At 42.1% G+C, this 13,872-nt stretch overlaps 1 protein-coding gene across 1 annotated transcript in view; it reads left to right on the top strand.

The window, feature by feature from the left end:
* The first annotated feature begins 3,074 nt into the window (after window positions 1-3,074).
* Abraxas2 (abraxas 2, BRISC complex subunit) overlaps window positions 3,075-13,872 on the top strand; it is a 33,167-nt gene continuing 22,369 nt past the window's right edge. The window contains exons 1-3 of the mRNA XM_045141898.1: window positions 3,075-3,194; window positions 7,637-7,727; window positions 11,682-11,718. Coding sequence (XP_044997833.1) covers window positions 3,096-3,194; window positions 7,637-7,727; window positions 11,682-11,718 — 227 coding nt within the window. The 5' untranslated portion in view covers window positions 3,075-3,095. The remainder of the gene's footprint in view (window positions 3,195-7,636; window positions 7,728-11,681; window positions 11,719-13,872) is intronic.

Raw genomic sequence — 13,872 nt, 5'->3', positions numbered from 1 at the left:
TGAATTTTAGAATTTGCCAATAAACTTCTCCACCCAGTAAACTAGAACACTTGAATCACAGGCAATCTCAACACTTAGGGTCACTCTTGCTGTTTTCTTGGAGTATAAGAGCTACACATGGCACCTTAAACACCCACTCTGAAGATATATAAAGTTGGACTTACATGGCTAAGAACACTGCAGATAATTAGAAAACCCAAGCATCAAATTAACTCAAGATGCAAAAATCTCTACATTTTAATATAAGAAACACAAAATATCAAGAAAATACAGTCTCACCAAAAATTATAAATCCATCAGAAATGACCCCCCCATGAGACTGTTTTAGATGGAATGCCTGGCAAATATTTCAAAAAAAAATGATTATATCTATAGTCAAAGGAATCAAAGAAAAAAACGAACTCCTGGAGGAGAACATGGGAAACCAACTTAATGAAATAAGGAGGTCAATACAAGCCATGAATAAGGAAATAGAAATAATGAAAAAAATACCAATCAAAAATATTAGAAATGAAAAAACAGAGTAAGTCAAATAGTCACTGAATGCTACCAAACTCCTTATACAAAGCCAGCATCACCCTGATACCAAAACCAGACAAAGACAGAACAAAAAAAAAAAAAAGAAAGAAAGAAAGAAAAGAAAATTACAGACCAAACTCCCTCATGAACACAGATGCATAAATTTTCAAGAAGCTAAGCTTGGTGGTGCACACCTTTAATCCCAGCACTTGGGAGGTAGAGGTAGGAGGATTGCCATGAGTTCAAGGCCACTCTGAGACTACATAGTGAATTCCAGGTCAGTCTGAGCTAGAGTGAGACCCTACCTCAAAAAACCAAACCAAGCCGGGCGTGGTGGCGCACGCCTTTAGTCCCAGCACTCGGGTGGCAGAGGTAGGATCCCTATGAGTTCAAGGCCACCCTGAGACTCCATAGTGAATTCCAGGTCAGCCTGGGCTAGAGTGAGACCCTACCTCGAAAAACCAAAAAAAAAAACAAACAAACAAACAAACAAACAAAACAAAATGTCAAGAAAACACTGGCAAATAGAAACTAGAAATAAGAACATAACAAAAAGATCATTCACCCCAACCAAACAGGCTTTATCCCAGAGATGAAGCAATGGTTCAACATATGCAAATCAATAAATGCAATACACTATATAAATGGACTGAAGGACAAAAAGCACATGATCATCTCAATAGATGCAGAAAAGACATTTGACAAAATCCAACATTCCTTCATGATAAGAGTCCTACAGAAAGTGGGAATAGAAGGAACATGTCCTAACATAAGAAAGGCTATTTATGACAAACCTACAGCCAACATAATACCAAATGGGGGAAATTTGGGAGCTTTTCCATTGAAAAAGGTGTCTACTCTCCCCACTTTTATTTATTATTTATTTATTATACATTTGTTATATTTATTATATATTTATTTATAGCAACAAGGTAAGAGACATACATAAAACGGATACAAATTGAAAAGGAAGAGATCAAGTTAGAATTATTTGCAGATGCTATGATTCTATACATAAATGACCCTAAACTTTACCAGCAAACTGTTAGAGCTGATAAACACTTATAGTAATGTAGCAGGATATAAAATAAACACACAGAAATCAGTTGCCTTCCTTGATCATGCTATGGATGAAATCAGGGAATCACTACCCTTCACAATTGCCTCAAATAAATAAATAAAGTACCTTGGAATAAACCTAACTAAGAACGTGAAGGATCTCTACAATGAAAATTTTAAAACACTCAAGAGAGAAATTGCAGAAGACACTAGGAAATGGAGAGACATCCCCATGTTCTTGGATTGGAAGAATCAATATTGTGAAAATGTCAATCTTACCAAAAGCAATCTATACATTTAATGCAATCCCCATCAAAATTCCAATGGCATTCTTCACAGAGATAGAAAAAGCAATCCTAAAATTCATTTGAAGTACAAAAAACTTCAAATATCCAAAACAATTTTGAGCAACAAAAATAAGGCTGGTAGTAACACCGTATCTGATTTTAAACTATATTTTTTTTTAAAAAAGGAGAGATGGAGGGATGGCTTAGTAGTTAAAGCATTTGCCTGCAAAGCCAAAGGACCCAGGTTCGATTCCTCAGGACCCACGTAAGCCAGATGCACAAGGTAGCACATACGTCTGGAGTTCATTTGCAGTGGCTGGAGGCCCTGGCTCATCCATTCTCTCTTTCTTTCTGACTCTCTCTCAAAAAAAGTCTCTAATGTTTTTGACTCAAATAACTGTCCAAAAACAGGCAAAATAAAAATACAGTTATAGGGCTGGCTCAGTGGCTAAAGGCACTTGCTTGCCAAACCTGATGTCCAGGATCCATTCCCCAGTGACCACATAAAGCCAGAGGCACAAAGTGGTGCATGCATCTAGAGTTTGTTTGCAGTGGCAAAAGGCTCTGGAACACCCATAGACACTCCCCCCCCAAACACACACACATAGACACACACTCTCTCAATGCAAATGACTCATTTTTTAAAAAATCCGTTTGATTTGCTGGCTTTGAAAAGGGATGTAAGAAGCTTTGTGGTAAACTAGGAGCCAAGTTTGGAACATGAAAGAATCAACAACTTGATAGTAAAGTTGGTAGTTCCTTCTCAGGGCTTCTTCTTCTTCTTCTTCTTTTTTCTTCCTTTCTAATTTGGATAATTTTTCACATTTACTTGTTTTTCTCGTCAATGATCTTTCATTAAATTTGCAGGTTTTCTGTTGTCTGCTTGTATATTTGATGCGATACTAGTCTCAACCAGGCAAGCAAAGGGTCACCTCACATCATTCAACGTCACACCATTCAGTTTGCTGGAATCATCTCCTGCCTTTCACCCTTCAGCTTCATTTGCAAAAGGGACAAACTGGTTCGCATCAGATGCTGTACAGACAAGATGCCATGTGAGGTGTGCTGGGTGCGAGGCCCTTTGCCAGGTCTTTTTGATGTGGAAACCTAAAACTTCCCTGACGGGCGCTCTGCTCGCCTCTCGAACTCCAGCCCGCCCTCCGCACAGACTCCATTTCCCAGGATGCCCAGCGGCCGGGCGGCCAGAAGGCTGTGCGCCTCGCGCGGGGCATGATGGGGGAAGTGGAGCTTTCCATCATGGCGGCTTCCATCTCGGGCTACACCTTCAGCGCTGTGTGTTTCCACAGCGCCAACAGCAACGCAGATCATGTAGGTGCCGGGCTCCCTAATGGGGCCTTCATCCTCCTCCTCTGGCCGCAGTCTGCGGCTGAGCCGGGCCCGCTGGCCGCTCGGGTTCCGGGGGCCCGGCCCGAGCAGCTGCTGCCGACGCAGGTGGCTCCGGTCCCCGGCGAGCCCCCGCGCCCTCGGCGGGCCCCGCACTCGGCGCCACCCGCGGGACAGCCGGCCTCCCGCAGGGTCCGAGTCGCCTGGCGGAAACCGGGTGCCCGCTGTCCCGGCCCCGCGAGAGGCGGTCTCGGAGACTCGCGAGGGGCGCCCAGGGGCCCGAGGAACGAGGGGCCGGGCTCCGGGTCTGGGAGACGCACCGGCCCGCGGGTCGGGAGCGCGGCGGGCGAAGGCGCGGCTGCCACCGCTCCTCCTGGTCACACCCCGCGGTGTGCGCTTCGCCCGGTGGAGATGGGGGCAGGAGTATTACTGGGCGCGGGGTCTGCTTGCCTCTCCTGGAAGTTGCTCGTTTAGTTCCTTGGCCAAGTGTTGCAGAAGCACGGGACGAAGTCCTAGTGAAAAATGGGGAAGTGGCAAGCCCGCGAATGGAGGTTCGGATTAGGCGTGGGCTGTGCAGCCCGTAGGGGCGAGCCGAGTGAGTCTTCTTTCGGTGTCGTTTACTGGTCTCCGGCAATTCTTGGTGAAACTAGGTAATTTTCTCCTACAGGAGATATTTAATTAGCCCACCCGTTTATGGGGGGTTATACTCTGTAATGTTGTTAGGGAAGTATTCAAATTCATCAAGCCAGTGTGTGGGCTTTTTGTGGTTGTCATTACGAAGCAAAATGATGCACCGCCCCCCGAGGAGGTGCTGGATTTCGTTTGATGACAGCAGTCTTCTTCACTTCCATTAATAAAAGCTGATTCTGAGCGGTGATTCCATTAGTAAATTGAATGGAATTAAGTTACTGTACTTTTCATTTCTTCAGTGCTGATGGTACAGATGACTGATAGGGATACATACAGCGTAGGTTTTTCCAGAGGCAATTCTGAGCACTGGCTTTTGGTTTGTAGCAAGCTACTTAATAGTGTAGACAGCTTTTGATACCCTGCAGTTATGTGATGAATGATCCTTCTTCATTTTATAGAGTTCTGTAGTATCATAATATCATAGCAAGATTATTGTAAGAACAAGAAACTACCTATTAAAAATGGATCGTCTTTTTACAGTCTTCAGCGAATTGAACATATTACTTAAATTGCTATCAATTTGTTGTTGTTTTAAAACAAGGTGTTATGTAGTCCAGGCTGGCTTCTAGCTATTGCAAATCTGACTTTGAACTCCTGACCCTCCCATTTCCACCCCCTCCAAGTGCTAGGATTTCAGGAATATGCCACCACACCCTTCTTTAGATTTGTCAGTATTTTTAGTAGTGATGAAGATTGAACCCAGGGCCTTGTGCATATGAGACAGTGGGATACTTCGAAGTAATGTCAATTTTAAAGTTGAAGAACCAAGAGTTTACTTTTGTAATACGTACATGTTTTGTCAGGAAAGAAATTATTCTAAAGCCATGCATTATTCTGTAGAACTAAAGTTAACATTTTTCTGCAGAGAGCCAGGTAGTAAAAGATATTCTTTAAGGTTCGGGCGCCATGTGATCTCTGTGGGAGCTACTGAGCTCTGTTGTTATGAGAAGAAAGCAAATGTAGACCATAAGCAAGTGAAGTGACTGTTTTCTAATAAAAGCTTATTTATGGGGCTGGAGAGATGGCTTAGTGGTGAAGCACTTGCCTGTGAACCCTAAGGACCCCGGTTCGAGGCTTGATTCCCTAGGACCCACGTTAGCCAGATGCACAAGGGGTTACATGCGTCTGGAGTTTGTTTGCAGTGGCTGGAAGCCCTGGTGTGCCCATGCTCTGCCTCTTTCTCTCTCTGTCTGTTGCTCTCAAATAAATAAAAAAATAAATAAAAGATAAAAAATTTAAAAAAGCTTGTTTATGCACTGAAAACTAAATTTCACGTACTTTTAGCAATTCATTACATACTCCTGTGGTATTGCAATCATTAGAAAATACAGCAGCCATACTCCTCTTGCAGGCTGAGCATTAATAGGCATTGGAATGGATTTAGTCACCACTGAGTTTGCCTATTCCTGCTGCAAGGTAACAGCTACTTAGTCCAGACCAGTAGGTAAATAAACATTGATATTTTAACCTTATTTAGTCATTTGTTTTTATTTTCTTTGCTTCTCGAGGTAGGGTCTCACTCTAGTCCAGGTTGACCTATAATTCACTGTGTAGTCTCAGGGTGGCTTTGAGCTCACAGTGATCCTCCTACCTCTGCCTTCTGAGTGCTGGGATTAAAGGTGTGCCCTACCATACCTAGCCATACTTAATTTTAGAGTGTTTTGATGTCACTTTTGATTTGTTACTGTTTCTCATACAGAGGACTGTTAGAATTACTAGGAAAATATAGAACATTGAGTTAAGTTTGAATTTCTGGTAAATAATTTTATGTATTATTTAGGGTATACTAAAAATTGTGTTTGATATTTATCCAAAATTCAAATTTAACTGGGTGACTGGATCATGCATGTGTGTGTGTGTGTAATTTATTTTACTTACTTGGCTAATTTTGGGAACCCTAGTCTGTAGAACATTAGGAATCTATAGCTAAGTTGTTGAGGATTTAAAGTTTCTGTATATTTCTGTTTTGTTTTCCAAGGTAGAGTCTTGCTGTATTCCAGGCTGAAAAGGAATTCACTACATAATCTTAGGATGCCCTCAAACCTACAGCAATCCCCCTACCTCTGCTTCCTGAATGCTGGGATTAAAAGCATGGACCACCACACCCGGTTAAGGATTTAAAGTTTTACAAGAATTTTACATTATTTTTCATTTTAATTAAAAAAAATTAGGAGGGCTAGAGAGATGGCTTACTGGTTTAGTTGCTTGCTGGCAAAGCCAAAGGACCCAGGTTTAATTCCCCAGTACCTATGTAAAGCCAGGTGCACAAAGTGGTGCATGCACCTGTAGTTCATTTGCAGTGGCTGGAACCCTGGCATGCTCATGCACTCACTCTCTCTCTCAAAATGAATAAAAATGTTTCTTAAAATTTTTCTCATTACACGATAAAGCTTTTGTTATGAGAACTCGTCATTGAAAGACTTTCATGGGACAAACAAGCTTATTTAGTTAGTATTTCTCAAACTGGTACTCAAGGAGACCTCTTTGAGAGAATTAGTCAGTCAGTTTGTTTGTTTGTTTGTTTCTTTCTTTCTTTCTTTTTTTGGTTTTGGTTTTTCGAGGTAGGGTTTTGCTTTAGCCCAGGCTGACCTGGAATTTACTGTGTAGTTTCAGGCTGTCCTCGAACTTAGGACTTAGGGATCCTCCTATCTCTGCCTCCTGTGGGTATTTGGGGAGATAGATTCCAGGTCAGCTTATCAATTAGTCCATCATTTGTACAAGAGGGTTATTTCAACATGTAGAGTATCTTCACCAGCCATACTTGTACGGAGCATGGCAGCAAGTGCCCAAGCAGTAAGTGATTTGCAGAGTAATTCTATATTGATTATGGTGATAGATGTGTTCCACAGGCATAAATAAATTGCATTTGTTAAGGAAAAATTTTCATGTGAATGATATATTTGCTTCTCATGTCCTTCCACCCAAGCACTCCTCATTGGCATAGTGCTTCCCCTTCCGTCATTAGCAGGGATTTTAGAGCAGTGGCATGTATTTTCAAGAAAACAGCCTTGGGATAGTTGTGCTTCCTGAATTTTTCCAATATTCTATGAGATTTATTAGGATTTAGATAATGAGTTCACCTAAAATCAGGGAAGACTTGATGATACTCAAATAATAATTTATCTTGTTATGGAATCTGTTTTTTCAAAGATATACCTAGGGCTGGATATGGCTTGGGTTTGATTCCTTGTTACCTGTGTAAGCCAGATGTACAAAGTGGCACATGCATCTGGAATTCTTTTGCAGTGGCAGGAGACCCTGGTATACTACACCTACTCTCTCTGTCTCTCTGTCTCTCTCTCTCAATATTTTAAGAAAATAGGTATACCTTAGTCTACTTGGTTTATGAAGTAAATATAAAAATATACATGTGGGGCTGGAGAAATGGCTTAGCAGTTAAGGTGCTTGCCTGTGAAGCCTAAGGATCCAGGATCAATTCCCCAGTACCCACATAAGCCAGATGCACAGGTAGGCACATGCATCTGGTGTTTGTTGTGGTGGCTGGAGGCCCTGGCGTGTTCTTTCTCTCTCAAGTAAATAAAGAAAATATTTTTTAAAAATTAAAAAGCATTAAAATATATATATTTCTGTGTGTGTGTGTGTGTGTGTGTATGTATGTATCTTAAGCTTATTTTGATTACTGTTAAATTTATTATAAAATAATAAAAATAATATTATAAAGTAATAAAATAAAATAAGTAATTTAACCTGCAACTGTTTTTTGTTGTTGCTCTTAGGAAGGATTTCTGCTAGGAGAAGTAAGGCAAGAGGAAACTTTTAGCATCAGTGACTCACAAATCAGCAACACAGAATTTCTACAAGTAATTGGTAAGTCTGTCAGTGGCCTTTGAAATATTCCTCCCTATGTATGCTTACTATTTGTCTTGTTCTTTGACTCGTAACTGATTTTAATATAAACTACTAAAGAATGCATAAAAAGCCAGGCGTGGTGGTGCGCACCTTTAATCCCAGCACTTAGGAGGCAGAGGTAGGAGACTCTCCATGAGTTCAAAGCCACCCTGAGACTGTCACATAATGAATTCCAGGTCAGACTGGGCTAGAGCAAATCCCTACCTCAAAAAACAATAACAACAACAACAAAGAATGCATAAAAAACTAAAATGATACGTATTAATACATAACAAGAGATTTTCTTCTGTTGGTGTAAACTTGCCGTTACAGCTGAAAGTATGGGTCTCCCCTTACCCAGCCAGTGGTTTGGCTTTGAATGAACAGTATGTGACCACTTGATAGTATTCTGGAAAACACAGTGAGCCTTCAGCCCTCCTCCTTGCACCTCATGCTTTAATGAAGGGATACTGTACATCCTTCCTACAGAGAGCTGGCAAGGATAGTAACACTTATACATAAGATACTTGCTAAACCCACATAGTGTTCCCAGGGATGATCTAAACAGTCACTCTGGGGAGGTTTCTGGGAAAGAGGAAGAGTTTTTATAGACGCATCCCCTCCTTGTAGACCGGTTTCTTTTTGAGAACTAGCATAGTCTTCTCATGTGCACCTTGAGCACATCACCAAGCAGCCGTCCTGACCAGCAGAATTAAGCAGGGGATGCTTCACTTATGTATGCAGCAAGCATCTATTGAAAAACTTCGTGATTCTGAGCTAGGCAGAGGAGGGAATGCCCAGACATATTCTGCCTTCTAGACAATGGGGAGGATAAGACAGACATACAGAAGTGCTGCACAGCAAGGTAAGGTCATAAGAAAGAAAGACTGGGGAAATGGCTCTTGTTTGACTTGTTTGCAAAGACTACAGGCACAGCTTCGATTCCCCAGTACCCACACAGAGCCATATGCACAAAATGGCACATGCATCAGTGGCAAGAGGCCCTGGTATGCCCACTGCTAGCAAATAAAAATAATTTTTGCCTGGTGTGGAGGCACAAGCCTGTAATCCCAGCACTGGGGAGGCAGAGGTAAGAATATTACCAAGAGTTCAAGACCAGCCTGTGACTACAGAGTGAGTTCCAGGTCTGCCTAGGCTAGAGTGAGACCTTACCTAAAAAAAAAAAAGTGGGCTGGAGAGATGCTTAGCAGTTAAGGTGCTTGCCTGCAAAGCCAAAGAACCTTCATTCAATGCCTCAGGACCCATGTAAGCCAGATGCACAAGGTGGTACATGCATCTGGAGTTCATTTGCAGTGAGTGGCTGGAGGCCCTGATGCACCCCTTCTCTCTCTCCAAATAAATAATAAAATATATGTTTGTTTGTTTTTTTAAAAAGGAAAGAAAGAAATCTCACAAGTGTTCAAAATTGAGACAAACTAGCCTGGTGTGGTGGCACACGTCTTTAATCCCAGCACTCGGGAGGCAGAGGTAGGAGAATCACTGTGAGTTTGGAGCCACCCTAAGACTCCATAATGAATTCCAGGTCAGCCTGGGCTAGAGTGACACCCTTCTTCGAAAAACCACAGAAAAAAATTGAGTAAAATTGCTAATGGGGAGTCAGTTAGGACCCCATGAAGGAGGGAAACGTAGGGCCAAGGGACGTGCACAGAACAAGTACTGCATGGAACATACAGAGAACAATCATCAACTTCAAGTCTAGATAACCTTATAGTGCAGGGAATGTGAGCTAAGGGTGAGGATTGAGGTAGAGGTAAAATTTGGGGGAAACAAATAACTAAACTGTCTCCAAGAGCCAAAACAATAAAAGCCATTCATCATGGATATGCCCTGACAAATAAAGACTTGTGGGCAGAACCTTTCCTTAAGGGGTTTTTGGTTTGGTTTTGCTAACTCATACACACTCATTCTTTCTCTCTTTCTAATTTTTTTAGTTACTTTTACTGTGCTTCAATTCTTTCTTTATTTTATTATTATTATTTTTATTTATTTTTATTTGAGACAGAGAGGAAGGGAGAAAGAGGGAGAAGAGAGGGCTAGAGAGATGGCTTAGCAGTTAAGGCACTTGCCTGCAAAACCAAAGGACCTCGCTTCTATTGCCCAGAATCCATGTAAGCCAGATGTACAAGGTGGCGCATGCATCTGGAGTTCATTTGCAGTGGCTATAGAGTCCTTGGTGTGTCTATTCTCTCTCTCTCTCAAATAAATAAATAAAAATAAAAAACCCTTTTTTAAAAAAAGAATGCCAGGCGTGGTGGTGCATGCCTTTAATCCCAGCACTCGGAGGCAGAGGTAATAGGATTGCTGTGAGTTCGAGGCCACCCTGAGACTCCACAGTGAATTCCAGGTCAGCCTGGGCTAGAGTGAGACCCTACCTCAAAAAACCAAAAAAAAAAAAGAGAGAGAGAGAGAGAGAAAATGGATGCACCAAGGCCTCTTGTCACTGGAAAGAAAGTCCAGTCGCATGTGCCACCTTGTGTATCTAGCTTACATGGGACCTGGAGAATCAAGCCTGAGTGCTTAGGCTTTGTAGGCAAGTGCTTTAACCACTAAGCCATCTCTCCAGCCCATTGCTAACTCCTGAAAATCCTAAAGCATGCAGTTTCATTTCATAGGACATCTGTGTAGTTTTGCATTATTTATACCTGGGATTCAAAATTAATCTAGTAAATAAAGGTTATATTGACAGTTGTGATTAACTGACAGCAAAAACTGCACTTCTGATGGGTATTCTAGTTATTTATTCATTTATTTACTGTTTTTGTAGTGCTAGGGATAGAAACCAGGCCAGTACATATTCTAGGCAAGTGCTCTAACACTGTAATAATTAATGGTATCTAAAATAACTTTGGAGTACTATATTATTTTTAGTGGCAAAAGCAAATACTTCTAGGTGAGGTTTACTTAATTTGCATCACTGTATCAGTGCCAGAGCTAGACAAATGAACTCTTGCTTCCTGTGGAAGTTTTGCATCTGTGTATGTGTTTGGACAGCATTAACACAAGTACTGATGCAACAAAGATAGCCCTGTGTCCTTCTAGCTGCTGCTGCTGCTTTTTTTTTTTTTTTTCTTAAGCAGAGTCTCCAGAAACTCACTCTGTAGTCAGGCTGGCTTTGAACTCATGGCTGTCTTCCTACCTCAACCTCCCATTCTTGGGATTAAAGCTGTGTGCCACCACACATTTTAACTGAATTAAGTTTAAAGCCTAAAACTCTGAGGCAGTGACTTTTGCAGTAGCAGATATTTAGTTACTGTGGGAAAATGTGATAGATAAAATGGAATGGTCAGTCTTGTGGTCTCATAAATCAGATCAGCCTCCTGGTGAGCAGGAAGACATCCTTCATCCACTTCACCACAACATCTTTCAGAAGCTCATAGGGTCTGCTTATAAATGACTGTCCCTTCAATATTAATTGTCTTTGAAAGGGTTAATAGACTTCCAGAATTCCAAACCTGGCCAAGTTGTCAGGTGTCTTTAGCAAGTTATTGATGGCAGGATGGTTAAGGCCCTTCCCTCCCAAAGCTGTCCTCATAGCTTTTATCCCATTTGATTAAATGCTTCCAGTCAGTGGTTACTTTCTCTTGTGATGCTTTGTTTGAATAGGTAAGGTTGAGTAAAGCACACAATAGCTGTGTGTTCCTGAATAAAAACGTTCACATGTGTCCTTGTCACACATGGACAGATGGAAGCAGACCACTCAGTCTCTAGTCTGCTTTGTTCTGGGATTGTGTCTCTCCTGGGGTGGAAATGGTAAGTAGCCCCACTTCTTTCACCAGTGTGCATACAGCTCCTGTTTGCAAGGGGAAAACCATTGTGAGTGTGTGAAATTTTGGTTTTATAAAAAGCCTGAGCTGCCACAGTTGCCTGTATCTTTCTTGATTAACTGAGCTGTGTTTTTCTTTCTGATCACAGAGATCCATAATCATCAGCCTTGTTCGAAACTTTTTAGGTAAGCCTTGTCTTTATCGGTTCAGTCTTTGTTAAAAGAGATGATTAAAACTACGGAATTCAGCCGGGCATGGTAGCGCTTGCCTTTAATCCCAGCACTCGGGAGGCAGAGGTAGGAGGATTGCCATGAGTTCGAGGCCACCCTGAGACTCCATAGTGAATTCCAGGTCTAGAGTGAGACCCTACCTCGAAAAATCAAAAACAAACAAACAAAAAAACTACGGAATTCAGTCCTAGAACTGATGGTGCCTTTAAAGTCACAAGTAAAGGCACCCTAAATCTTTTCCTGTTTTTTTGTTGTTTGTTTTTCTTTTTCTTTTTTTTTTTTTTGTGATTGTTTTGAAACAGTCTCTGTATTGTCTAAGCTAGCCTTGAACTCATGAAACTCCTTCCTATGTAGCCTCCTTGTCAAGGGCTCTGACAATAAAAAATTAAAAAGTTTACTAGGGCTGGATGTGGTGACACACTCTTTTAATCCCACACTTGGGAGACAGAGATAGGAGGATTACCATGAGTTTGAGACCACCCTGAGACTATATAGTGAATTCCAGGTTAGTCTGGGCTAGAGTGAGACCCTACTTTGACCCCTCCCCCCACAAACACACACAAAGTTGACTAGGAATCATATATGATACACATAAAATAATGACTATTTTGAAAGAAAGTTGAAAATATTCAGTGGTCAACTTTAAAATGAAAGGAGCCTTGAGCAGTGGCTCAAGCCTGTGGTTTCGGCTACTTGGGAGGCTGAAGTGGGAGAACATGTCTCACAAAGGAAGGGGGAAGGAAATAGAAAGCGTCCTCCTTCTGTTTAATATACCAGTTCCTTATATGGCCAACTGAAGGACAGAAAGGAATGGGAAGAGGGACATTCAGAAGGGAGAAAACAACAAGAGAGATCTGGAAGGAAAGGGGAAGGGGAAAGTAGCCCTCTCCAAACCGCCATGCAGGACTGCCAGTCTTGTGGCTCTCTTCCTGTGCTGGAGCTTGAACATGGGGGCTTATGCATGCCACATGTGTACGCCACCCCTTCTGGAAGCCAGCCAGTGCTTTCCTTCCACTGTGCTCATACAGGTACCTTCCAGTGTTCTTGTCCAACACGTCCTTACCTCACCCTGCTAGCCCCTTTGCCTTCCTGCTGTACCCGGTGGCTTTCACCCTGACCTCGTTGTATGCACCTATTTACCCCCCCTGGGACTCATGTCCCACCCTTACTTACTGGTTAGTCCAGAGGATTGTCATTGTGCTAGATGGCTACCTATAAACGAAGCTTCAGAGTGGCCAATAATCTCATCTTTTCCATTTCCACCTGACTGGAAGGAGTGGGGAAGCCATATGAGCAATCACTGATTCATCTGAAGATCATCTGAGCAGTTTAAATCCACCAGGCCTTGTTGCCTCTGGGCCTGATTGTCAGGCCTTTACTAGCTATATTCTGTGGTTCTCTGTGAGGCATTCATTAAAATATTGTCAGCACCAGAAGAAGCCTTGCATACCTTTTGTTCTGTGTTTGTTGTATTTGTCTGAGGCTGAATCTGTAGCCACGCTGACCTGGAACTTACTCTGTAGCCATAGGTTTGCCTTGAACTCAGTGACCCTCCTATCTTAGTGCTGGAACTAAAGGCATGTCCCTCCCGCCCCCAAGACTCCTACTGCTTAAAATGGAAAGAAAACCTTATAAAAGATCTGTATACTACAACCTTTTTCTTATTTTATTTATTTATTTATTTATTTATTTATTTATTTATTTATTTATTTATTTATTTTGTGTTTCGAGGTAGGGTATCACTCTAGCCCAGGCTGACCTGGAATTCACTATGTATTCTCAAGGTGGCCTTGAACTCATGGCCATCCTCCTACCTCTGCCTCCCACTGCTGAGTTAAAGGCATGCGCCACCACACCTAGCTTGCTACAAACTTCTGATTTTGCAAAACAAGGAAATGGAGAGCCAGTAAGGTACATGGCTTGTCCCAGATCCTACAGTGAGAAGCACAACTTGGCTTAAGCTAATATCTCCTGGTGACAGCCAGATTCTTCTGTTGAACTCCTTCCTGCCTTTAGGGCCTCGGTTTATGGTGGCGGGAAGAAGGCCAGAGATAGGAAGGAAGGGCCTGTGAGTCAGTACGTCTGAGGGGTCAGATTGGTCTGTTTTTG

The sequence above is a fragment of the Jaculus jaculus genome, chromosome 1 (genome assembly GCF_020740685.1).
Source record: "Jaculus jaculus isolate mJacJac1 chromosome 1, mJacJac1.mat.Y.cur, whole genome shotgun sequence".
NCBI lineage: Eukaryota > Metazoa > Chordata > Mammalia > Rodentia > Dipodidae > Jaculus > Jaculus jaculus.
The sequence above is the reverse complement of the archived record's forward strand: the minus strand, read 5'-3'. Positions and strand labels throughout refer to the sequence as shown.